The sequence below is a fragment of the Neomonachus schauinslandi genome, chromosome X, assembly GCF_002201575.2.
Source record: "Neomonachus schauinslandi chromosome X, ASM220157v2, whole genome shotgun sequence".
Lineage (NCBI taxonomy): Eukaryota > Metazoa > Chordata > Mammalia > Carnivora > Phocidae > Neomonachus > Neomonachus schauinslandi.
In genome coordinates, this window is record NC_058419.1 from 118,506,060 (window position 1) to 118,532,006 (window position 25,947).

The 25,947-nt window shown below is 44.3% G+C and overlaps 1 protein-coding gene across 2 annotated transcripts in view; it reads left to right on the top strand.

The window, feature by feature from the left end:
- The window catches only part of ARHGAP6 (Rho GTPase activating protein 6), a 472,720-nt gene that overhangs the window by 230,176 nt on the left and 216,597 nt on the right, over window positions 1–25,947 (top strand). Inside the window, exon 5 of one of the 2 annotated variants that reach the window (XM_044911567.1) lies at window positions 17,253–17,284. The exons of the other annotated variant lie outside the window; for it this stretch is intronic. Within the exon in view, the coding sequence (XP_044767502.1) occupies window positions 17,253–17,284 (32 nt within the window). The remainder of the gene's footprint in view (window positions 1–17,252; window positions 17,285–25,947) is intronic. 2 annotated transcript variants of the gene reach the window in all.

The window sequence follows — 25,947 nt, forward strand, 5'->3', positions numbered from 1 at the left end:
GCTGCTCCGTGATCTGAGCGTGTGGCTGGCTAGTGGACTCTCCGGAGAAAATGCTGCAGGGCACTTTGGGGTGCAGCCGGTTTGCTTCTGGAAAAGAGGGTGTGCATTTCGCTCAGAGTTTGTAGCAGGACAGACTGTTGCACATTATCTGATGAACACGAGAGGACGCCAGGGGGTCTTCTCCCAGTGGCTTCTCTCCTCCCTATTGACTCAAATACTCCGCAGATATTTACTGGGGACCTACTGCGTGCCAGGCACTGCGTGCGCTTTGGCGCCGGGCCCCGCAAGACACAACAGACTAAAAGCTCACGGGCTTTTCCTCTTTTAAAGAAGGAGTCAAGATTTCAAGGTGAATGACGGACGGACCAAATCCAGATTCTAGCTTAAGTTTATTTTTGAGAGAGAGAGAGAGAGAGAGAGAGAAAAGGAAGATGTTTCTGAGGAACGAGGACTACTCCTGAAGGTTCCGAATGCCTCCTGCAGGACGCCGGCGGGCAGCTGCGTTAGCTCACTGCACTCTTCGGGCATTTATTTTCCACTTGTAAGATGTGGTGTTTTGAGATGGGCCATTGCAGTCGTCCGGCCATCTGCTACTTTACTGAGTTTTCCTTGACACGATGTTCACTGCTGAGATTATACATGCTACTTTAAAATCGGAGAGAAGCAGGCAAAAAGTTAAGAATCATCAGTATTTATAATCAGGCTGACAGTTATCCGTCTGGAATTCGTGTCCTCCAAAATGCGCTCTCCACATTAAGAAAAATATTTTTAAAGAAAGGAGTGGAGGTGGACAGGAGTGGTAGGTACAGAGGTCCTGGTTCTTGTTGGCAGGGTGGGTCCTGGATCAGCTGGGGGGCCATTGGGCTAACCTGGAAGCTCTGCCCTTTCACGTTGATGGGTTGGGGGAAAAAAAGAGGGCCTGAATGAGAAAATCATCAGGGTCCCTACAGGGTGAACATTCTAGGAACCTTATGACGGCTTTCTCTAGTTTTGCCAGTTACTTGCCTTGAAATGACAAGTGAGACGCTAGTAAGTTACTAATGCTCGTTTTTGGAGACACTAGCCGTGCGGTGATTTTCCTTTTAAAGTGGTATTAAGGGTAACCCCTTTTTGGCAGAGGTTTCTTTGCACTGAAGGATCTGGAGTCTGTGCTCATTATGCCCAGTCGACATCTTACCCCACCACCTTTTCCAGATTTTGAACGGTGTGCTGATGCCCTTTGATTTGCCATCTGAGGTCTCTATGCCATTTACAAGGTGGAGGAAAGGGGAGAACTGGTTCCTTAATTTTAAAAAAATCTATTCATTCTACGAATGATTATTGCCTCAGTTATGCAAATGCATCCCCAAACAATCTAAAAACTATTTTCGTTCAGCTGTCTCATTCTGCTAAAAGCATAAACTTAGAGTCAGGCTAATGCTGACATCTCCGCCTGTGCTCTGAAGATTCGCTGATGAACTAGCCTTTCATTCTAGCACAGATCACCACATGCGTGTTTTCTGATTTAGGACTATAAAAAAGAAGATTCCGGAGGGAATTTGTTGGCTTTCAGGTTGGAAGAAGTCCCCCGGGGTCCTCTGAAGTTTCTCATGCATACTTTAGGGTGATAAAGCAGCAGTATTCAGCAGCTCTGTATCAGTCCCAAGTCAAAAGAATGTTCTTTATGAAGTGTGACCCATTGCTTTTCATATTAACATAACCCTCCATGGCTTAACGTCTCTTCTAACACTGCTCTCTTCGTCTGCTTCCCCCATACTGGTTTAAGTAATTCCAAAAGCTTGTTTTGCCTTTTAGCACGAATAGTCACTTCCTTTGCGCCACATGGTTCTGCCCCACTGTGTATTGTCCTGGGGTCTTGGGGGCTTTTTTAGTCTGTGTCTTCCTGGAAAAGAAATACTCTTCATGTGTTCTCAGTACCTCTTGCGTACCCTGAGATATAATCCAGGGGGCAAGTATTTAATGTTCTTCCTTCGGTGCTTTTTCATTTGTCCCAGGCGAGACTGCCCGTAAGAAATCAGTGGCTTACATTTTATTCATTCGTCAAACATTTGTTGAGTGCCTGTTGTGTGCCAGCTATTTGGTCAGTTTTCTAAAGGGACGATTGAATAGTGAAAATGTTAAGAATTGCCACGAACACTTCGCTCATCTTTTTATAATGGTCACCGGGAGAGAAACACAAACACTCACATAGACAAGAGCATCCTCCATTTGTATAACGTGACACTTTTCCAAAGTATAGCACCACCATCTTCTTGTTTTTATCGTCAGAACAAAAATGTTCTGTAGCAGCTAATGTTCTCCTCCCAACCTTTCCTCCCACGGTTTTCCCACGTTCGGTTTATGGTGACTCCATCCTTCCAGCTGTGTGTCGTCCTTGACGCCTTTTGGTGACTTGGTCAGATTTGCATTTTGGAACATCTGCTTGGAGCCCAGGATGGAGCTGAGGGTGAGCAGGAGCCAGAGTGCATCCTGGTAGTGGGGCCAGTGAGAGAGGAGAGTAGAATGACCTACCTAGGATGGCAGCTGGACCGGAGGTGGAGAGCAGTTAGGGGATCTGAGAGATACTTAGGACAGTGAACCAGCCGGTCTTCGTTTGGATGGGCTACAGAGATGCTGGAGTATGACAGTCGAGGATGATGCACGTGAATCAGTGAGTGCCTGGCAACACTTTTAGAGAAACGGCAGGTCAGAATAAGCCCCTCCTTATTATCGTTACACAAGCTGCGAAGCGTTTGGACACAGTGTGTGTCAAATCCAGCTAGTGGGTTAGACAGGTTTTCTATTTTGTGGCCGAGGAAGCCCAAGCCTAGAGCAGTGGAGTTCGAGGTGGCACAGGTGTAGCTGGTGACTCTCTCCAAGTGCCCTGATTTCACACAGCTTGTCTGACTCTTTTAGACAATTGAGATGGGTGAGCCGAGCTGTCCTTCCCCCTCCCTGTTCTGTCACCATAATAAACCAACAATCAAATATTGTCCCTTCAGTGACTTAATGTGACCATCCACACTGTTGAATCGCATGGCCAAATAGCCCTTTAATTGGACAGGTATAGACAAAACCCAAACCTTAAGGTATCTATTGAGTTCAGTGCCATGTCTCTATGTCTTTCTCAGGGTTTCTTAACCTCAGCAACATGAACGTTTGGGGCAGGGTAATTTTTTGTGGTGGGGCCGTCCCGCACGGCATCCCTGGGCTCTACACATTAGATGCCAGTAGCGCCCCTTCTCACCAGCTGTGACAACCAAAAATATCTCCAGACATTGCCAGATGTCCCCTGGGGGGCAAAATTGCTCCCACTTGAGACCCACTGGGGTGTGTGATTTTCATGCATGCTTTTAGGAAGAGGTGACAATTACTGTGTAACAAGAAGATCTGAAAAGAGGAAACATGGTAAATGTTGTGAGTATTATGTATACTATTCAGGGGACATACAGAACTTCAGAGACAGGCCGACACAGAGGCTCAGAGAGAGGCTCAAACCCTGGGGGCAGAGTAATGGGTCACCCGGTTTCCCCGATCGCGGCCTTAACAGTCACCTCCTGCTCTTGGTGATCCCAAAAAGTTAGGTGGCTTGGCCTGGGTTAAAGATTACATTAATCTACCTTCCCCAACAGTCCCCGTATGCTTTCTTCCATTAACCACAAACAAAATATTACAAACCTTGATTGTCTGCCAAGATCATGTAGCGTAGGTCTAATTTCATGCAATTAAGTATGGTGACTCCCTCAGTAGAATTACACAGTAGAATTACTGTGCTGAGCCTTGGTTTTAGAACAAGTTATCAGAGGCACTTTCGAGCAGCTCACGAATACTATCATCCGAAGCAACTCCCTGGAGGCGCACACTTATTTTCATCCCCGTTCTATGAAAGGGAAGCAAGGAGGAAGTTTCACGATGCCTCTGGCTAAGATAAATCTATGTGTGGGGTGATGTGTGTTCTGTTCACTGAGGTGTGACAGAAAAGCAGGGGGATTAGACTCTTACTTGACACTGATCCCGGGGGAGTCCAGCTGTCAAGGTGTAGCCATTCCCGTCCCTCGGGCCCGTCTACTTCTGAGCTCCTCCGTTGCTGACCTCACTTCCTCTTCGGTGTGATTGCCCCACCGTCTGTGCTCTTGACCACAGCCCCAACGTTAAACGCTGACCATTCCCTGGCTGTATGTGACCCCTCCTTAAGGAAGCCACCGGAAGGGCTAGGCTGCCTACCCTGAGACGGAGCCTCTCTTTACCGCAAACGGTTAAGGTCTTAATACCCAAGTTGCCAGATTTGCTCTCTGTGAACATTTGATTTCCAAAGACTTTGAAGCCATTAAGTTCACTTAATAGTTCAGTGGTGCTGATTATAGGACATTCTTTGGTAATCCTGAAGACACCCCGAACTGGGCGCTGTTGCAGGGCCGAGCTGATACGAATCAGTTATCATCCATCAGCACTGCAGGTGTAGACATCTTAGGAAATTGAGCAGGACTGGTACTGACCTGCTGTATGGCCCAGAATTCACCTTTGTAGCTCTCTGCTTGTCGTCTGTCTCCTCACAAAAGCTAATGTTTTGCTCGTTACAAGTAAATGGGAGATTACTGAATCCCCTTAATTCACAGCTCTACTAATTGTGGATGCCCTTTCCAGCCCCACCCCTACCCCACAACGTGCTGTCTTTTCGGTTGCTCTGAGAGCTTTTCCTTTATGTGGTCCCTTTGCTGTGGAACTCCCATCATCTTAGGAAGCTACATCCCCCAACCTTGAAGACCCTTCTTAAGCACCACTGTGAATGCATAAAAATCCAACTCCTCTTGCGTGTTGCATTACATATCTGCCAATTGTAGGAAAACAAATACTACTCTTTGCCTCGTCCTTTCTGCTAATGAACTCATGTGATTTACTTCTCCCATTCCCCACCCTGTGATAACCCTGGACCAAGTGTGCTTGAGTCTCACCTTGGCTGTGATGTTATTGTCTCGTCCCATGCAGCCCTTGCTGGCTTTCCGATTTCTCACTTGCCCCTTGCCCGTGTCACCTTCAGCCTTTCCCGTCTCAGTAGGTGGCCAGCGCTCGGTGAGCTGCGCAGGCCAGAGCGCCTCGGGGGCAGCCCTGCCAGGTCTGTGTCGCAGTGCTCTCCAAATCCATCCTCTTCTTTGCATCCCTGCTGCTGTCACCTAAATCCAAGCACCCAGCTGTCCACACTAAGACAACATGGTAACCCTATATTCCAATCATAGGACCAGCGAGATCTTTTAAAAAGATAATGCAATTGTGACATTTCGGCGCTTAAAGCTCTCCAGTTGGCATCCATTACACTTAGACCGATCTCTTCGTCTATGACCATGGCCTTCCAAGTCCTCCCACATGGCCCCACCCTGCTCCCTAACACCCTCCCTCACCTTATCACTGCCCAGCCACCTGAGTGTCCCTTCCGTTCCTCGAATGCAACCAGCTCTTTCCCACCCGAGGCTTTTGTACTCACTGTCCGTTCTGCCTGAGATGTTCTTTGTGCGGCAGGCTTTTATCGTGCCCTCCAAACTGCGAGAGAAAACGTCACCTTCCCTGAGTGCTCTTTGCGAAGTGCTTCTGACCCCACTCGGTCACCCGTGATTAGATCACGCGGGCCACTGTCTTCGTGTTTGCCTCACTCCTTGGTCTTCTGTCACACATTCACCGTTTGTGTCTGTTGCTCCCTACCAATGTGGAAGTGCGTTCAGGTCAATGACCCAGTCACTCTTTTCCCACGGTAGCCCCACTGCTTCGAGGGCGCCCGGCCCGGGGTAGGCACCCAACAAATAGCCAGGAGTAGAGGCCCTTTGTAATCTTGGGCCTTCGTTTGTAAACATTTCCTGTCTGCTCTCCTGTGTTAGCCTTTAGCTGACTTCTTGATTTATTAGTGTCGAACAGCCTTGTCTAAATTTGCCGCTTCTATTCTGATGGAGCTGGGGTACCAGTTTATTAAATCTATTAGTCCCGGGTCTAAAATTAGGAATCATAATCTCCGAAGTAGGATGGGAGCGGTTCTCAGAAAGCCTGCACGCATGGACATGGGACCCATGACTGTGTGTGAGTGAGGAGCTAAGGTCCGCTTCCATTCTGCAACCACTCATCGAGGATGTGATACGGACAGGCCTGCTCCGGGGAAAATGCAGAGGCCCTGAACGAAGAGCAAAAGGAAGGAGGAGGGAGACAGTTCCCCCATAGCTTTTTGCTCTCAGTCCCATCGAGGTTGGAGGTCTCCCGGGCAGCCCAGCCTGGCAGGTATGTCGGTGGTCTGTCTAGCTTGCCATCGACAAGGACTGCAGGGCCCTTTCTTAAGTCCTGGCCATGTGACGGAATGGAAATTACATGGCCTGTTTTAGATTGTAAGCTCCGAAATGATGGGAGTAAATGGATTTCAAGATCTTAGGTGCTTGTAAAATTTTGGACTAAGATCCACCAGGGTTTACAAATGAATGCAATTAATTTCATATCCTTTAACATAGCTTCTCAGATTTTCTGATTCTAACGTTATTTTCCAAAGACCCACCTTTCTGATTTGTGTTATTCTTAACTACATTCTGAATACTTACAAATGTGAAAGATAGATCAAACAAAACAACAAGGTCTCCCACCAATCACTCTAGGGTACAGCTTTCTCCAACCTCATGGTGACGACTTGGAGGCAAATATGGGATACGTCTCAATTTGGATGAGTTCTACACAAAGTATAAGACTAATTTGTTCATTCAAATATGATCATCGTTACTAAAGGCTCTTTCCCTGAGAGATGTCATGACCGTTTGAAATGAAAACTGGTCAGGATTTTCTCCCCTTCTCTCTGGTTATTTGACACATTCTTCGAACTCTTCTAACTTAAAAATTTTTCAGAGTACAATTTGAGTGTTTGGAGTGTCAGCTAAATTAGATTTCTGAAATGAAGTTTTCAGAAGAATTTGGAGTTGTGGCTTTGGGGAAGAGTTGCCATGGAAACAGCAGAAGACGTTCAGATGAATAAACTTTAAAAATATTTTTGAATGACCCCTTTCTGCAGCTGACTGAAATATCTGGTAAAGAAACGTACAAGTCAGTCCAAGTAAAATAAAGAGGCTAAAAGCCTCCCTCCAGCATGTGGAGCCCCTCGGCTGTGCAGCCGCGGAGCTCCCCTGCGCCAGGTGGGTGCCACTCCACATGGGCAGAGCTCCCCGACATTGCTCTGGATTCCTCACTTGGCAGTGCCAGCACTGTTTGCATTAGATCCACAGGATAATAAGAGTTTAGCAAGAGAATGGAATCTCGAGTTTGCTGGAAGACTTTGAAAATGGTAACACGTAGTATTATTTTTGTAAGTATTTATGCGCATGACCTTCATAGTCCCATTATGATGTCACTTTGATGGTCTAAGCAAAATGTAAAGCATTGATCTCAAAAGATGAGGCATTCCCCCACCTTAGCTCGGGAGGAAGATGGCACACCCGAACGGGCTTCGCTTCAGGAACGAACTATCCCTGACGTGTCAGTAAGTTTAAGGGAACCCCAAAGGGGGTGGTGCAGCACGAAGCCTTAGCAACACGGGAAGCTGTTACCGTGTGGGCACGGGGAAGGGCCGGGGTTACCAGAACCCAGTGACTTCCAACCTCAGCCAAAGGGACCCCGGAAATGTACCCAGAGAGGATTGCAGCAAGGGCAGAATATGGAGAAGCAGGGATGGGGTGGGACGAGGAGTACCCTGACCTGTTGGTCTTCCTGCTCTCTCATCTCCCCTTTCTAGTACCAAGCCCAGCCCATCCACTGAGAGGCTAGTCCATGGGGATCAGCCTCACAGGACACAGGCCAGCAGAGAGACGGGTGGAAGTTTTTGTTTTGTTTTGGCAGAAGCAGGAGGGGAGAATTTGCAAACATAAAACTTATCCTATGCATGTTCAGTTTTCTTTGGGGTTTACTTACATTGTGAAAGACCCTGGATTCCTAAGTATATGGAAGATTTTCAGATTGCTTAGAATGTCTCTTTTCTCTCCCCTGTGGGTTGTTTCAATGACCACATTTAAACGAGTAATGTGTTATGCCAGCTGCATCCATATGTGATGTGCATGTCTTTAAAAAATATTCATATTACAAGCCTATTAAAGTACTCTCTCTTCACTTATTATACCATGATATATTTTACATATGTATTGTAGTGAATTTCATATTGAGAAGCTCTGTACTTGATTCAAAAGTACTTTGGTCTAAATTTCTTAATATAAATTTAAACTATAATCAGTTTTTCCCCTATATGCCCATTGGAATAGTCTAACGTAATTTATTTCCCAAACAATGAAAAAGGAAGAATTGGTGTGGCTCTTTTTCTGGTCGATGGGTACAGAGTTTGAATCCTTAATGTTATACATCAAAATGGGTTGATCCGTGCTTTCGTGAAAAGTTTTTCTCATTTCTCTCTGGTGGGTGAGGAGTGGTTGCAAGTGAGGACTACGGTTTAACCACCCTGTTAACTCCAGTTAACTTAGCAGAGAGAAAACTACCGTTTCAACCCTGACTGCAGAAAGTGCCTCTCATTCCTAAGTTAGTTCCCTGCTGAGGCCCCTGTGTATCCACTTTCATAACATCCACCTTGCTTGTAATTGCTTCTTTAAACACCATATTCGTGACAGAACTGAAAAATCCCAAGGGGCAGAGGCTAGGACCAAGGGCGTATCTGGACTCCACATCCTTGGCCACAGGTAGCATGGACCCGACACTTGGTATGTGCTTGAATGCCGGCAAAATTAATTAATGACTTAGAGCTCCTAGAAATAATTAGGCAGACTTAACGTAATAATACCAGCCAGTATTTATTGAATGCTTCCCACGAGCCCTTGACATTCTACATTATTTAATCCTTAAGAGAACCCTGTAAGGTAGGTCCTAATATCATCTCTGTTTAAAAGATGAGGAAACTGAGGGACCGAGTTTAGACGTTTCAAGGTCACACGGCTAGTAAGTTAAGTAGTGGGACTAGGACTCAAATCCTTGTCTCTTTGACTGTCGAGTCTCAGTGCTTGAACCACTGCCCAGTGGCTGATGGCTAAAATGAAATGGGCTTGAGACCATAGCTTTAAGATGATACTTTTTTTTTTTTTTTAAAGATTTTATTTATTTGACAGAGAGAGACAGAGCAAGAGACGGAACACAAGCAGGGGGAGTGGGAGAGGGAGAAGCAGGCTTCCCGCGGAGCAGGGAGCCCGATGCGGGGCTCGATCCCAGGGCCCTGGGATCAGGACCTGAGCCGAAGGCAGACGCTTAACCGACTGAGCCACCCAGGCGCCCCAAGATGATACTTTTAAAACTCTCATTTTGTAGTAACTGTAGACTCAAAGGAAGTGCAAAAATGCTACCGAGATATCCCAGCACCCTTTACCCAGCTTCTGTGAATGATAGCTTCCTACATCCCACGGGTACAATATCACACCCAGGACTTTGACACCGGTGCATTTCTATTAACTTGTCTACAGACCTTGTTCACATCTCATCAGTTTTTGACGTGCATTCCTTTGGGTACATGTGAGTGAGTGAGAGAGAGAGAGAGAGAGAATAGCGCCAGGCAACTGTTTTCCGTGTATAGATGGGCATATCTGCCATTCAAGATACAGAACTGTTCCACCACCACAAAAGAACTCCTTCATGCTACCCCTTTGTGGTGACACCCATACTGCATCTTACCCCCATCTCTAATCCAGGCAGCCCCTCACCTGTTCTCCATAAAATGACCCCATCTGTCCTTCCAGCACAATCGCAACATTCCTTTTCTTCTTTTCTTCTTCTTCTTCTTTTTTTTTAGGGGGGCGGAGGGGGAGGGCAGAGGAAGAGGGAGACAGAGAATCCCAAGCAGGCTCCATGCCCAGCGAGGAGCCCGACGCGGGGCTCGATCTCAGGACCCAGAGATCATGACCTGAGCCGAAACCAAGAGTCGGACGAGCAACCGACTGAGCCACCCAGGCGTCCCACAGTGGCAACATGCCTGTCTTCACTCATCATTTATGCCCAAACCATCCAGAAACGTAACAGGAGAAAGTAAAATGAATTGAGAATGAGATCAGAGAGGATTTTTGTATTCTTGTTGTTAGTAATATATACAACCGCAAATAAAGAACATCCTGTTTGGTATTTTTACCTGAGCACGGTGGTAATTTTGTCATTGCAACTCTTGTGTTTCTCCCGCAAAGGGCTTTTGATCGAAACACCACAGGCTTTTTTAGCTCCTGCACGGAGGCCCCGTGCTCCCTCTCTGCATGGCTGTTCTGATGGAACATCCATTTCAGGAATGACAGCCGCATGGGTGAACTTGCAGCAGCCTGGAAAAGGTGCATGAGAGCTGGCACTCTGCCCTCCACGAGTCTTTCTGAGCAAGGAGAAACCCCCCCCCCCCCCCGCTCATGCACTTGCTATAGCCATGACCCACTTGTGCTCTGCGCAGCACAAGGGTTATGTAAACCCTGGCCTTCATGATACACATGCATTTTTACTCATTCATTTCAGAGGGAGTGGTGGTTCATAGACCTCTCTTGGGGAAAAGTTTGAACCTTATCAAGATTAGCCGTTTCAAAAAAAAAAAAACAACAACAACCCTTAATAGCTGTTTTTATTCAGGATGGCTGCAGAGTGAAACCTTATCATCGGGACACAGTTATAAAGACTTCCTGCACTTATTTGGTTCCCAGTATTTTAAAAAAAAGGTGTAAAAAGTGCTGATGCTCTGTGATTCTGCAAACATAGGCTCACTCTTATTGGATGCTTCAGTGACTGCAGAGTTTTACTATGTGATTTGCCTTGATCTTTATTGGAAAAGGAGACTATTTTTTTAAAATTTAGACATTCTTAGACCAACCTGTGGCTTTTAATTAGGTAGGCAGGTAATGCCATCATTACCATGGTGGTTCCTCATATCACCGTTGTAGGGAGTCTAAGGAGAACCTGGATGTGAAGAAGTGTAGGGCTTTCCATGGGATTTCTGCACCAGGGTACACTTTTTTATTTTGTATATCTTTAAAAAGAAATGAAATCTAGAACCCCTGGCATGCAGATGCATACAGACACCCAAAATGGTGCTTGACTGTGTAGTTCTGTTGACTAAAATGTAGAATCGTCTCTTCCGATTGGTTAGCTATTGCCACACTGTTGCTGTATGACAAGCTACTTTGACATTCAGTGCCTTAAAACAGCCATCACTTATTCTCCTGGATCTGTGGGTCAGCTGGGGTCGGCTTACTTGGGCAGAGCCCAGCTGTTTGACCCATGGTCAGTCTGCCAGTCCTGCAGGGCTTGGCTCCTCAATTAGTTCTGTTCCATGTGTGTTTGTTCTAGGGCGCGGGTTGGTAGGGCAGCACCCACCTGGGGAGGTGCGGAGGCACAGTACGACCAGCAGAACGGACTAAGGATTCTTAATGCCATAGGTGGGACTCCGGCACACGCTCATCTCTACCTACCCGCCATTGGCCCAGGCGAGTCACGTGTCCAAACCTAATGTCAGAAGATAGGGAAAGAACGCTGCCTCCATGATGGAGCCGTGGCAAGTTTGTGAGTGCAGTGAGGGGTGAGAAGTGGGGGCAAATCATTTACCTTCCCACGATATGTAATCAGATTCTTCTGAACATGCTGATGTTTTGAAGAAGGTGCAAATCTATCTCATTTTTTCCCATTTGGTCAATGAGCTCTTTCTGCCAAGGGTAGGTCTGTATCTTTCCTTATGACCTAAGTAGACAACGAAGGCAAGGTGATGGGGCCATCCCACTGGCACCAGTCCCCACAAATCCACATTGATTGGATATAGACTGAACAGATTGCAAGGGAATATTTAGAAATAGGATGAATAATATTAACCTTTAAACAGAATATTATTATAGTCTTCCCCTGTTTCCTTGTGTGTAGCAGCTCTGGTTCCTCAATCTGTCAGAAGGAAAACATTCCGAATCACCTCCTGGGAGATTTTTTTAATCTGCTTTGATTTACTGGTGTCACTTTAAAAAGATTTATAAGTTCAGCCCCTGTTTTAAAACCTAGAAGAATTATAGATGAGGTCATTTATAATTGGAAGAAAAATACATTTAATCCTTCAGTTCAAACAAATTGGAGCCAACCTTTGGAAATTAGATGGTTAATTTGATCAATTTTGACATGTAAATGGATAAGCTAAATTAGAAGTAATGCATACACACAAAATCTCCTCTCTGAGGTTTAAAACCTTTGCCCTGTCTTCTTCCATTATATCAGTTGATTGAACAGTTGCCAAATCCTGGTGGGTTTTTTTTTTTTCCTCCCCCAGTTTGCTCTGTAGTTGATTTTACCTAGCAGAGCACCTGCTATATTTCAGTCACTCAGTTGTCTAAATCAGGGGTCAGCAAAGCATGGCCCATGGACCGAATCCAGACCGCTGCCTGCTTTTTTACAGCCCACAAGACTCAGAATAATCATTATGTTTTTAAACAGTGGGGGAAAAAAATCAAAAGAAGACGATTTTATGACATGTGAAAATTATATGCAATACAAATTTTAGCATCCATAAATCCAGTTTTATTGAAAACAGCCACACCCATCATTTATGTATTGGTTATGGCTGCTTTCACACTAACACCAGAGTTGAGTGGTTGCAATAGAGTGAATGGCAGGAAAGCCTACACTCTGTGTTATCTGGCCATTTACTGACAAAGTTTGTGGATCTCCGGTCTAAAACTGTGCCTCATGTTACCACAGATACCATAGACAGGTCTACTATTAATATAAGAACAAAGGCAAAAGGAAGGGGACACACATCCTTTTTGTGGAAGAGAATTCTGGGAACATTCAGATGAAGGCAAAATAAGATGGAACATTCATTTATCTGCCGGTATGTGTCCAGCGCTCAAGGAAAATTTCAAAAAAGGATAATACCTAGTTTCTACTCTCAGGCTTCCTCTTGAATAAAAAGCACGATGCATCCACATACAGCTCATAGTGTCTGAAACCTATCTGCCTTTTCTAATTCCAAGTCACCAGAAAACCCTTTGGAATTTTTAAGTTGAACGTAATATTTTTTTTAATGGCTTATCTTGTAAATATTCTAGGCAGAATCATTTTCATGAGCATTACTGTTCTTACCAGTTCAAAGTTGAGGACTGAACTCTGAAAAATGTCATTTACTCATTGGTTTAAAATGCTGGCCCCTCTTGTTTTGCATTGGAGATTTTTACATTAGTGTGTCCAGAACTCCCTCAGAGGAAAGAATGTAAAGGGCGTCCGAGGGCTGACCCTTAAAACACCACTGCCCCGTTCATTAAACTCTGCAGTGCTCGCTGAGCGCTTAGCCACAAGAGTGTGTGGGGAGAGAGCTCTCCGTCCTGCCGTTGCAGCCTGTGTTTGGCCAAGGGATGTGACCCCCTCTTATGCTTTGTGATGTTTCTCTTGGCTCACTCTTCGACATTCTTGTGACCCTTTGAATGGAGATGCCTTTACAGCGTTAGCCCCTACAACATGGCCTCCCGCTATCATTTCCTGCAGGTCTTGTCTTAGATCTCAGCAGCTTCCTGAGTAAATGTCACCTTGGTGTCTCCTAAGAGGAGCTTGGGAGGCTCACCAAACCTGGTTCCCACCAGATACAAAGCATAACGTCTGTGAGTCATCTTGTCATTGGACTCCACAGGAGGATGGGCCTGGAATTCTCGTCAGTTCCAAAGTGGGGGGCAAGGTGGGGCACCGAATAGAGAACCAGGAAAATGCCCCACAAGGTGGGGATCAAATGACCCCAGGGGAGGAAATTCCAGTTGAAAATAGAAAGCAGGTCAGCACCCTCGTGAGAGCCAGTGTACTAGACTCTGAAACTGGCCACCTGTGGCCTGTGGAGGTTGCTCTCAGAAGGCCGTGGATTGGCCTGAAGAAGGGTGTTGTGTTTCACGGCAGTAACTGGGTGGTACAAACCCAAAACGAAACATGATTTATCTACTTGCACAGTTGTGCTGGGCTGGAGAATTATGTGGAAATGACTCAATTTCATATATTTGTCATGTTGACCAGTGGTCAATTCATTAATAGAGAAGGGCAATTTGGGAACAATATTTTCTCGAGGACTATAGCGTATGTATTACATGGCGGGGGTGGGGGGGTCAACTTCTAACCCCCCATGATAAGAATTTTGTTATTTTGTTAATTAAATTAAAAGATCTCAATAAGCGTTCCTGAAAACCACGGATCTATGATCGACTGCGAACTGCTCATATTACCGGGTTGCTAAGAAAGCTGGTGGCTCTTTGACTAGTCAAAACTTTTCAGAATATCTTTAAAGAGAGTTTAATGTCTCGAAACTTTACCAAAGCCCTGAGAAAGCTGTGGAACTGGGAGTCATTTGGGAAAGTTTTGTTTGCTTGATTCAGCCTGTGATCCAAATTTGGAGGAGATGAAACCTCTTTAGGGTTTCTTCTGCAAATAAAATAAAGAATGTGTGCCATAAACGTTTTTAACCAGTTTGACTTGGTGCTTTTTTTGTGGGAGACGGATGCTGGAAGGGGGTAAAATGGACCCTTTTGACTTTAATGAGGAAATCTTGCATGATGGAAAAGTGCTGTCTGTTCGTCGGTTGTCACAGGCTTTTTATTTTCCAGTGGAGAAAACATGTTTGTAGGACTGGTTTTCAGGGGTTTCTTTGCAACCTTTAATTTATTTGTTACTTAAAAATTGTAAATACTACAGACACCAAATTCTTTGTCTAGAAGTAGGATTTTGTTAAAGGAGAGATATTTTTATCTATATTTTGTGTATGTGTATGAAAATATAATGATTTCCACAAACCTGTAGCAACAGAGGGTAGGTGAGTGGTTGTCTGGGGCTTCGGGGTAGGAGAGGGGAGTGAACGCTAATGGGTACCAGGGACGTTATTAGGGTGATGGAAATGTTCTGATATTGGATTGCGATGATGTTGCACAGCTCGGGAAATTTACAGGTAAATTTTATGGTATGTAAATTGCATCTCAATAAAGTTGTTTTTAAAGAGGATGCGCCGATTAGAGAATCAAAAAGTGTTTGCTTATTTGCAAATGAATAGAAAGCAATGTTATACAACCAAACTTGAAGTACATTAGTAGCATTACAGCCTTTCTTTTTCACTTCTAGGCCACCCTCTTAGAAAAACGAAATGTAATAAATGAGAAAAAGCACCAATTTTTACTTATTCAAGATTCCCAGTAATCTGACCAAGCATACATTGGTGGGTAATACAGGAACATCGCACTGAACTAATCACCAGACTTCTAAGAAATCGGACTTTCTCAAATCAAAAGCCAAAAAGGATCTGAGCAACCATCAGAATTGTCTACATAATTTGGTGAAAATATTTTAAGACTGGGTTTTAGTTATGGTTGCACAATTTGGTCATTGGCTGAAAATCATGGATTCGTACATTTAAAATGGGTGACTTTGATGATATATAAATTATACTGTGATAAAGTTAACTTCAGCATTGTCAATATGTACGTAGAATACCTTCCGGTAACACAGGCCCAAAGCCTGCATTCCACATAATGAAGTCACTGCCTCTGGGCAGTCTTGTCTTCCTCATCTTCCAGTCTTGTCTTCCTCATCTTATTTGCGGCATTTTGGCCATGACTGTGGGACCCTGAAGTTTGCTTGGGGCTGTTGAAATTATTCCCTTTGCTCAAAGAGATTCTACAGGAAACAACTTCTCACTTATCTTTTTCCTTTATTTTCTTGCGCAGTGGAAATACCCCATTCTAATATTAGCTTCTTTTCTCTCCTCCTTTTTTTTAAAATTTTTTTTCTAATTTCTCTTTATCATTCCCTTGCTCTTGTGGTCAAGGTCATTCGGACCCTGTGGTTCCATTCGTATGGGCTTTCATTTTCATAATAGTTGGTAAGACTGTCCTGTGATAGCTGGAGATGTGTGCACTAACCCGTGGGATGCGCATGCTAAAGGGTCTAGCATGGACACATGAGGTTCAGTAGGGACACCTTCCTCTCTAAACCCAAGGGATAGCTTTGTCTCCTTCACACCTCTATATAATTCACGCATTTAAATACAGTTCATACACTGAAAGTGTACAATTCGGAGGGTTTTAGTAGATCAACAGGATTGTGCAACTGTTAGCGATAGCTAATTTTAGAATATTGTGTCCCCCCTGAAGGAAAGCCTATATGCACTGGCATCAGATTCCATTCACTTCTGCCACCCTCCAGCCCCTGATTGCCACCCGTCTGCTTTCTGTCTCCATGGATTTGCTTATCCTGGACATTTCATATAAATGGAATCATACGCTATGGGGTCCTTTGTGACCATCTCCTTTCACTTAATGTGTTCAAGGTTCACTCATGTTGTAGGATGTATCAACACTTCGTTGCTTTTTATTGCCATATGATGTTGCGTGGTATGGAAACACATTTTGTTTATCCGTTCGTGAGTTGATGGACATTTGGATTGTTTCCACTTTTTTTGCTGTTATGAATAATGCTGCTATGGACATTCATGTAGAAGTTTCGTATGGCTGTGTATTTTCATTTCTCTTGGGTATATGCCTAGGAGTGGAATTTATGGGTCACCACAGTAACTCTAAGTTTAACCATTGGAGGAACATCCAGGCTGCTCTCAAAGTGACCGTGCCATTTCCCAGTCCCACCAGCGGCGTAGGAAGGTTCCGATTTCTCCACATCCTCATCAACCCTGTTATTGCCTGTCTTTTTGATCATAGTGATCCTAGTCGGTGTGGAGTGCTATCTCAGTTTTGTTATATTCTTCAGTTTTAAGCAAAGGCATGATAAAAGGTGATTCTTTGCTTTGCAACACTCTTTTCTGTAGCACTCTAAAACTGCCTATATATTTAAAACGGTGTCCTTTAAAAGAAATAGCTCACTGCAGTCTGCACACTCCAGCAGTATCCATTACAGAAAGCAAAGTGCACACAAAGGGCCCCCTCCTCCTCTCCTTGCCTGGGCCTCTGTGTCTCCTTGAGTGTGGAGGCCACGTGCTACCTTTGCGGTGCTCCTGGGAGGGCATGGCCAGGGTCCTCCAGCTCAACAGCTCTCCAGCCCCGGCACTCGGCAGGCAGCAAGACTCTGAGAAGGCCAGAGGGTGTGTGTTCACAGGTCCCTGCCTGTGCTCCTGAGTGAACACTTGACATAGATATCCAGCGAACCATGGGGTGCAATCCAGAGACCTCCCTCCCCCTCCTCTGAGGGCTGTGGAACCAGACCAACCTGACTGTGGCACTTGGTGTACCTGTCACACCTGGAGAAGTGCTGTTTAGGTCAAGACATCCAGGCTGAAGAGGCATTAGGTGGCAAAGAGAAGGAGAAAACACTCCACTCCTCCTGGGGAGCAAGGAGGCAGAGCAGGTTCAAGGAAGTGATTGAAGGAAGTCCAAAGTGAGTAGAGGGAGAATGGCATAAGAGGCATTTGGAGAAATGAGTGGCGGGGGAGGGCAGGAAAAATTGCAGGGTCTTGTAGGCCACAGAGTAAGGATATTGGGTTATAACCTAGGAGCAAGAGAAAGCCATTGAAACATTTTAAGCATTGTGAGGGTTGGGGGTTGTGTGTGTGTGTGTGTGTGTGTGTGTGTGTTATGATCAATTTCCTCTTCCATGAAAAGGACATGATGAAATTGTGTTACAGCCTTTTGAACACTGAGGATAGGAGGTCCTTTATCACCAGGACACCCGTAGGATCGCCAGTCCCCGGTTTTGGTCAACCGTGGTAGGAAGAATTCATGGATGACTGCTGTGGGATACTCCTATGTTAAAATCTGCTTCACTCTGTTCCCGGCTTCTTCTGCTCTGACAGCCACTGAACACCAGTGACCACATCTCTCAGCAACAGAGAAAGGCCCATTGGTTCAGTTGGGGCAGTGGCGTGCATGCTGGGAAAGCTGTCTCACTATGCGTCCTCACAGGTTTCTGCCGATCGGGTGGCTGCTGGATCAGTCGCCACCCCGGGCCAATTAGCCATGGCTCAGGGTTGGTCTGTAGGACCTGGATGGAGTTTTACGCTTAAGGAGCCCCCAGTGGCTGCTCACCTCAGCAGGAGGTAACTGTGGGGCAGGAAAGGACTTCATTGCCCTTCTCTGTAACAACAAGCAAACCACTGCCAGGAGCAACAATAAAAAATAATCTTGCAGGGTTGGGGCAAGGATAACAGATCCACCCACCCCCAGCCACATACACACATCACCTCAGTAGACTGCCTGACAGGTTACCAGGCTGGGTCTTAATCTTTGACACAGGAGCCAATGATAACTCCTTTGACCAATGGACAGATGACTTATCGTTCTATTTTCATAGCTTTTTTTTAAGTTATGGTATTGAAGTCATTTGTTTTTTTTTTAGTTATTAATCTTACTGCTTCTTCCAACGTTTTGTTGAATAGCATTTCATCATGTTTTGGTTAAGTGATTTATGGCTGGCTCACAAATTCCAGTCTCAAGATTAAAGTTACTCACAAATTCCTCAGGACACTCATTGTGCTAGCAGAAATTAAAAAAAAAAAAAAAAAGAGAGAGAGAACTGTAGGATAACATTCCTGTATCTGATTCCTCCACGACTCTGTTGGAAGTCCTACCTCCTACCTCCACCCCATTCACCTCCAAACGGCCAGTAAGCATATGTAACATACATACAGTTGATCAATAAGGAGATGAAAAATGCTTAAAATCAGCAGCCATCAGAGAAATGCAAATCAAAACTATAAGGAAATACCACTTTATACCCTCTAGGGCAGTAATAATCAACACGTCCGATAATAACAAGTGTTGGCAAGACGAGAAAACTGGAACCCTCATACACTGCTGGTGGGGATGTAAAATGGTGCAGACACTTTGGCACACAGTCTGGAGGTTCCTCAAAGAGTTAGACAGTTATCGTATGACTCAACAATTCCTCTTCTAGGTATACACCTAAGAGAAATGAAATACGTGCCAACATACAAACTTGTACGTGAACATTCATAGCAGCCTGATTCATACTAGCCCAAAGGTAGAAATAGTCCATTAACTGATGAGTGGGTAAATGAGATGGGATAGACCCATACAGTGGAATATTATTCAGCATTTAAAAGGATGAAGTATTGATACACGCTTACAGCATGGATGAACCTTGAAAACATTGTGCTAAGTCAAAGAAGCCAGCCCCAAAAGGTCACATATTGGGTGATTTTACATAGGTGAAATGTCCAGAATAGGCACATCCATAGGGAGAAAAAGTAGATTGGTGGTTCCCTAGTGCTGGGGTTGGGGGAGGGGGAGTGACTGCTACTAGGTATGAGTGTCTCTTTGAAGTGATTAAAATGTTCTAAAATTGGTTGCAGTGATGGGGCGCCTGGGTGGCTCAGTTGGTTAAGCAACTGCCTTCAGCTCAGGTCATGAGCCTGCAGTCCCAGGATCTCTCCCTCTGACCCTCCCCCGTCTTGTGCTCTCTCTCTCTCTCTCAAATAAATAAATAAAATCTTCAAAAAATAAAATAAAATAAAATAGGTTGCGGTGATGGTTACAAAACTCTGTGAATATACCAGAAGCCATTGAGTTGAACACCTTAAATGCATAAATTATCTAGTATATGAATGATATCTCAATAAAGTGGTTATAAAAAAATAAGCAAAGAAAGCCAACCAATGCTCGACATGAATGGTGTCTCCACTGTACATTAATTGTCTTTGTCTAGGCCTATTTACTTATGAAACAAGACTCCTCAGTTCTCTATTTATGTGTTACTTTGCCATATATGTACTTAGGAAACTTCTCAGTTTACTTACAATATATATGTGACAGCCAGTTTATTTTATGTCATGGGAAACAGAAACAGAATGAGCAGAGGACTGTTTATGTGAGCACAGTCTGGCCTTTTGCTGGAGACTGGGATATATTTTAATGCCCCAAACCACCCACATACCCCACACATTAATCAGGGTCAACATGCTGGGAGCAGCCATGACTGCCGACCACAGGAAACTAGGATGCATTTTATGGGGACGTTTGTAGGCAAATGTAGCATAATCTATTTAACTGGGGCGGTAGTGGTGGTGGTGTGTGTGTGTGTGTGTTTACAGCAAGCTCAGTCAGAATGCCCTAGGCCAAACAGTACTATGAGCTTCTAAAAAGGAAGAAAGATCAGTATCTTTGAAAATGTATTCTTGCATGCTCTCTATTGTTCAAGGATTGCTTTTCCCAGCTGAGGCCCAGGTTAGTCTTCTGTTGCCAGAGGGTCGGGAATGGGAAAAAGAAGTTTCCCTCCAATATCCACTCCCTATCATTTTACTCGATGCCTTACATGTGTACTTTCTGACCCTTGGAACAGCTCTCTAATGGAGTTTATTTATCCCATTTTTTGGATGAGAAAACTGGGGCTTGCAGAGGCTACGTAACTTTCTCAAGGTCACAGAGATATTAAATGGTGGGGTTGGGTTTTGAACTCATGTTAGCTGATGTGAAAGACCATCTTCCTACTCCTTCATGGTAAGCTGTTTTCCATCTCCCCAAGGAGAAACGACACCCTTTATCCCCTTGCTGTTGACTTAATTATAATCATTAATAAAACTGAAACAAATTAATTATTTGAGCAGAAATGGATTATACAGCAATTCAGTCTTTAGACCAGGAACCAAGGATTTCCAATTTCCATGCCAGACCTTAGCCATTCTAAAATTAGTTTTTTTTTTTCCTGTGAAAATAGAAAATCCTAGAGCAAACCCTTAGTTTTTAGGATGTCAGCCTGCAGAAATAACTAGTGATTTAAGAAAACAAACAAACAAACAAACAAACTCTCCTGAGAAGGAGAGCTGAGATCCAGAGAGCACATGCTTTTACCCAGTGATGTCATCCTTCATGGATTTGTCTTACAGGAGGAGAGACATGGCAGTCCATTGGTGATGGGTACATGAGAAGCTCATCTTCAGAACCAGAAAGCATGGAGAAGCCATTGTAGACAATGGAGGGAACAGCAAAGGGAAATAGAGTGGTAGACCTGGCCTGGTAGCAGCCAGCTCGTCACCTGGGAGTTGGGTGGGCACCCATGGTCACTTGGTGGCAGAGGTGAAAAGCAACAGTGGGATAGCAATTTGCCCATACTGTTGCCAGTGGGCAAGAGAGAGGGCAATGACGAGGTGGAACCAAGAACTGCTCTAACATTCAGAAGAGAGGCAGCCAGCAGTCCCTCACATGTGGCCCAGAAGGAAGCTGAGCCAAGTGCCACATTGAAGAGACATTATCAGTCATAATGGCTCGTCACTGAGGATGGCTGGAGACACATTCGCTTCATGTGGTCATACTGTGATGGACTCATTCATCTCTGAATTTGACCCGTATTTTTACCTATAATTATGCCTATAAGTCTAAGTGGTTCAGTGCTTCAAAAAGACAAGGAAATGTCTCCGTTAGAAAAATAAAAACTCTTACAATAAGATGGTTAGTGCATAAACTTTGGGCTCTCCAGGATGTGTGCTTATCTAGAATGACTCATGCCTAGATGATCCAGGGTCGCTGAGGATTTACTGTATGGCCCTTAAGAACTGCAACCTGCTCTTTAAAAGAAAAAAAAAATTGGGGGGGGGGGAGACGTTTTTCCTTCCCGAGGTTGCCCCACAGCGGTATCCTTTGACCACATTTTCTTTGCACTTTAGATTAGAGAAAAAAAATCCATAACCACCTACAAATAGAAAATTTCTTAAGATGAGGCTTTCAGGGGCATAACACTTATGAACTGAAAAGAAAATTTCGTTCCCGTTGGCAGGCGCTGTTACTTTCATTGAGTTCTAATTACATGGAATAGTTTCTAGGTGAATTAAATGCAAAGCAAGAGGATTATTTTTATATTTTAATTTATATGTTGAATTAAGGAGACTGAAGATTGACTTGAGTAGACTGGAAGACTTGACAGGTAACGAGCCTAACACTCATCTTTGGAATCTTGCTCAGGTGGGTTATGTGGATTTTAAGGCTTTGATGCACGGCTGACGTTATTTGCAACCCGAAGTCTCCTTGCTATTATGGTAGGTTCTGGAGCCAAAGGTTAGGACGGTTTACAGTGGTGGAGTGAGTACAAGACAGATCAGCAATGGGAGATACAAAGGGTGGAGAGGCTCATCAGAGAGGTGAGGAGGATGGCTTTTGCCTCTGACCCAGGCGTGACTCAGTCAGGTGGTGGTGGTAAGTGACGGAGAGGAGACACGGAAAAGCCGGTAGTACCAGCAAAGCATAGAGTAGTGGTGCTCGTGTCTCTGTATGTACCGAACGTGAATACGGTACTCAACCTTTTCTTCTCTCTTGCCTTGTGCAGGCCTGGCCTCTCTCCATCTCTGTGTCTTTTTGAAGCATTGCAGGATATTCAACATCAGCACCTAATTATGAGCCTGTTTCGATGTTGGAGCCTGTTTCATCTCTGCCTTAACATGGTTTAAGTATGTCTGCAAAGGAAGAACATTTACTTACATTGTTAACCATCCCTTTTCATGTCTCAAAACAGCAGATTTGTTTATCCAACAGATTTTGCCAAGAAAGCAGTGAATGAAATTTCAGTTTTCAAGTATGTTTGAAGTTAACGTTTTGTGATAGAGAGCCAAGCTCAGTCAAGCAACACTTTCTTGCGAAAGCATCTTTGAGCTCGACATAAATCATGACTTAAAGTAACATTTCAGCCTTCAGACCGGCGCTGTCCAATAGAAATGTAATCCAAACCACATAGATAATTTTAGACGTTCTAATAGCCACGTTTAAGTAAGTTCAAAAAGTAGAAACAGTGGTCTGTTTTACCCGATATATCTGAAATAGTATCATTTTGATATGCAGTCAGAAACATTAGTAAGGAGACAAATTATCAGGTATCAGTTTTCATTCCAAGTCTTTGAAATGTGGCGTGTATTTTGTACTTCTACAAATCCTACACATTTTAATTTCGGCTGGCCACATTTCAAGCACTAAATAACCACAACGGCTAGTGGCGGCTACCATGTTTGACACCAGGGCTTTAGAGGACTGGCTTAGGAGGCAAAAGACGACAGATCTGAATCAGTTCCCTGCTGAGGAAGTTTTTATATCAATTGGTGGGAGTTTCCACTCTCCCCCATGCCTGTACCGCAGCCCTAGGCACCGCAGGACCACATTTCCCACTGAAATAGTCCGGATTTGGCATCTCCGTAGGTGATCTGGGTATGGAGCCATGTTTTCCTGTTGCATGCTAAGATCCAGCTGCTGTTCTCTGCTGGGGTGCTACTCAGCTTTGAATTTCAGCCCCTTGGCTTTCCCACACTGAGCAGCCAACGCAAACTATTGTTTGCCATGATACCTGTTCCTTTCTGAGAAGACGAAGGCAGTAGTCAGATTTGCACTTAGTACAAGGCGTTCAAGTGAAATTTCCTACTGGTTTTGGCAGTCCTCCCTCCCGAATCGCTGGGGAGTATCTTCATCGGGGTTATATAAATAGGAATTGCCCACCTCCTAAATAGAGTGTGTACTCCTGGAGGTAACCTAGGCATCCTCCCACACCCTGCCACAGTTGATGCCCAATTACTCCCCTGAACACCTAAGCCTTTATGTAATAGGGTCCTGGAAAGAAGGGAAGTGGCAGGCAAAAATGGAATGGATATTTCAAACATCGCTCACGTGGGAAACGTTCAGATCTGGCATTTTAAGTGCAAGACTCCTTTTGCTTCCTGTCTCAGGGTTTGTTACATTGCGAGCATGCTGGGCGTTGCCAGGGCAGCGTCTTAGAGCTAATACTCTTGGAGCTGTACGGAGAGCCAGCAATTTACTGGACCTCTTGATACAAGCACGATTATGGGCAAAGCCATCCTAGAAGAGGAGATAAAGCCCGAGTTGTTACGATGCATTTCCTCATGCAAAATGGAGAGCACACTCTTCTATTTATTAATCAATCTGCTGTATAAAGCTTTGCTGAAATTAGGGGTGGGCTCAAAGCATGACTCACTGACAGTCTTTAATGTTTGGAAAATGTTCAAAGAAGACGGAAACAAAATGGATGGAAAATTTATATGCTCATTTGAGCTGTTCTCGTATGTTCATATTTGTAATTTTTCTTCAAAATGAGATAATCTTAAGCCATTTAGGTACGGTGTAATCATGTGGCCAAGAGCTTGGGAATCAGACCCTAATTTTCTGGGCAATGTCATCCTTTGAGTCTATATTTGGAGTCGGGCATGGCTTCAAACCCCGAGTCTGGAACTTACTAACTGGGTGACTTTGAGCAAGTTCTCTGGGAGCCTCAGTATTATTTCACAGTCGGGTCAGCAAAACTATCTCACAGGACTGGAGTCAGAACTAAGTAGGATGATGTACATAAAGTGCTTGGACGGTGATCAGGACAAAGTAAGCCCCGAATAAATGGTAACTACTCAGTTTTAAAAGTTACCATGTTATCAGATGTCTTTCACTTATCTGTGTGTCTGTATGTATGTGTATATATATATGAAATGAGAATATATACTAACTTTTAAACCTAATTATTTTTATTCTAAAATAGGAAATATGTCCAATCATGTATCTTTATTAGTCAAACAAATTAGTCAAAAGTCAACAAACATTTGCTGAGTATGGGTTATCAAAGAATTTACTGTCAGGGGATGAAGTGTACATTATTGTCAAGTTTTGAGTATCCTAACATCCTGTACATACAGGATGGCTATTAGATCACAGCTTCCTTCCTGTAGCTCTTAGAATGTAATGCCCATTTCCCTGTGGTCCTCAACTGGGGGGCACTTTTGCCCTCCCCTCCCCCAGGGACATTTGACAACATGTGGAAACATTTTCGGTTGGCACGACTGGGGGAAGGGGGTAAATGGCATCTAGTGGGTAGAGGCCAGGGATGTTGTCCAACATCCTGCAATGCACAGGAGAGCCCCCACCACGAAGGATCGTCCGGCTCTAAATGTCAGTAATGCCAAGGTTAATAAGAAGGCCTGGGTTTGGCCTACCCCGATCTATCCCCCTTCCTGTCGTACACACTCGCACACTCCAGATGCCCAGTGGGCAGCACCACTTGGTGACCAATGAGGGCAAATGTCTCCCACATCTAATGCCCCACTGCTTCTCCTGTCCCCTCCTGCCTTCCCCTTCTTCCAAATGTTGGCAGCTCATTTTAAAACTGTATGTTGTTTGACTCCTGCACTTTCTGTTTTATATTTAGAAAAAAAATGGCTTTGTTTATCATCAAAGGTATGCTGCTAGTGAAATACCATATTAAGACCAATATCCGGGGCGCCTGGGTGGCTCAGTCGTTAAGCGTCTGCCTTCGGCTCAGGTCATGATCCCAGGGTCCTGGGATCGAGCCCCGCATCGGGCTCCCTGCTCTGCGGGAAGCCTGCTTCTCCCTCTCCCACTCCCCCTGCTTGTGTTCCCTCTCTCGCTGTGTCTCTCTCTGTCAAATAAATAAATAAAATCTTAAAAAAAAAAAAAAGACCAATATCCATCAACTTTTAAGCCCTTGAAATTGTCCAAAAGTGTCTTTGGGAACTGTATCACCCCAGTTCTATATCCCTTTTCTGGTCTTTGTCTTGTTAAATCCCTTTGTCCTGAGGCTTCGGGTTTCAGGGTAAGCACAATTAATTGTCCTAATCGGTATTGTTCTACTGTTTTAGGTAATCAAGTAGCATTACTGCTTTCTGTGGGTCTTCACTACCTGTGTAAAAATTTCAGTGGAAATGTGGGTTAAGTAGCTTTCTTTAGGTTAAGCTTAGCACAATAGTAATCTTTTATCTTATGGTTTTTGAGAAAAAAATGTTTACTGAGTTTCTTAAGAACTGGCTGACAAATTAATTTAGAAAAGGAAAAATTTATTTTTAAAATATTGTCCATCTATCAGTGGGGGGGTTGCCTGTTTATCGTCATCTTATTCATAGTGACTACCCATCGTGTTGGTATTCATGTGTGCAGAGGGAACAAAAAAACATAATAATTTCACCGTGTGTAGGTTTAAATGTTCATTGCTTTGCCTTTTTTGCAGCCGGGGCAGTTTTTTTGTTTTGTTTTTGTTTTTTTGTTTGTT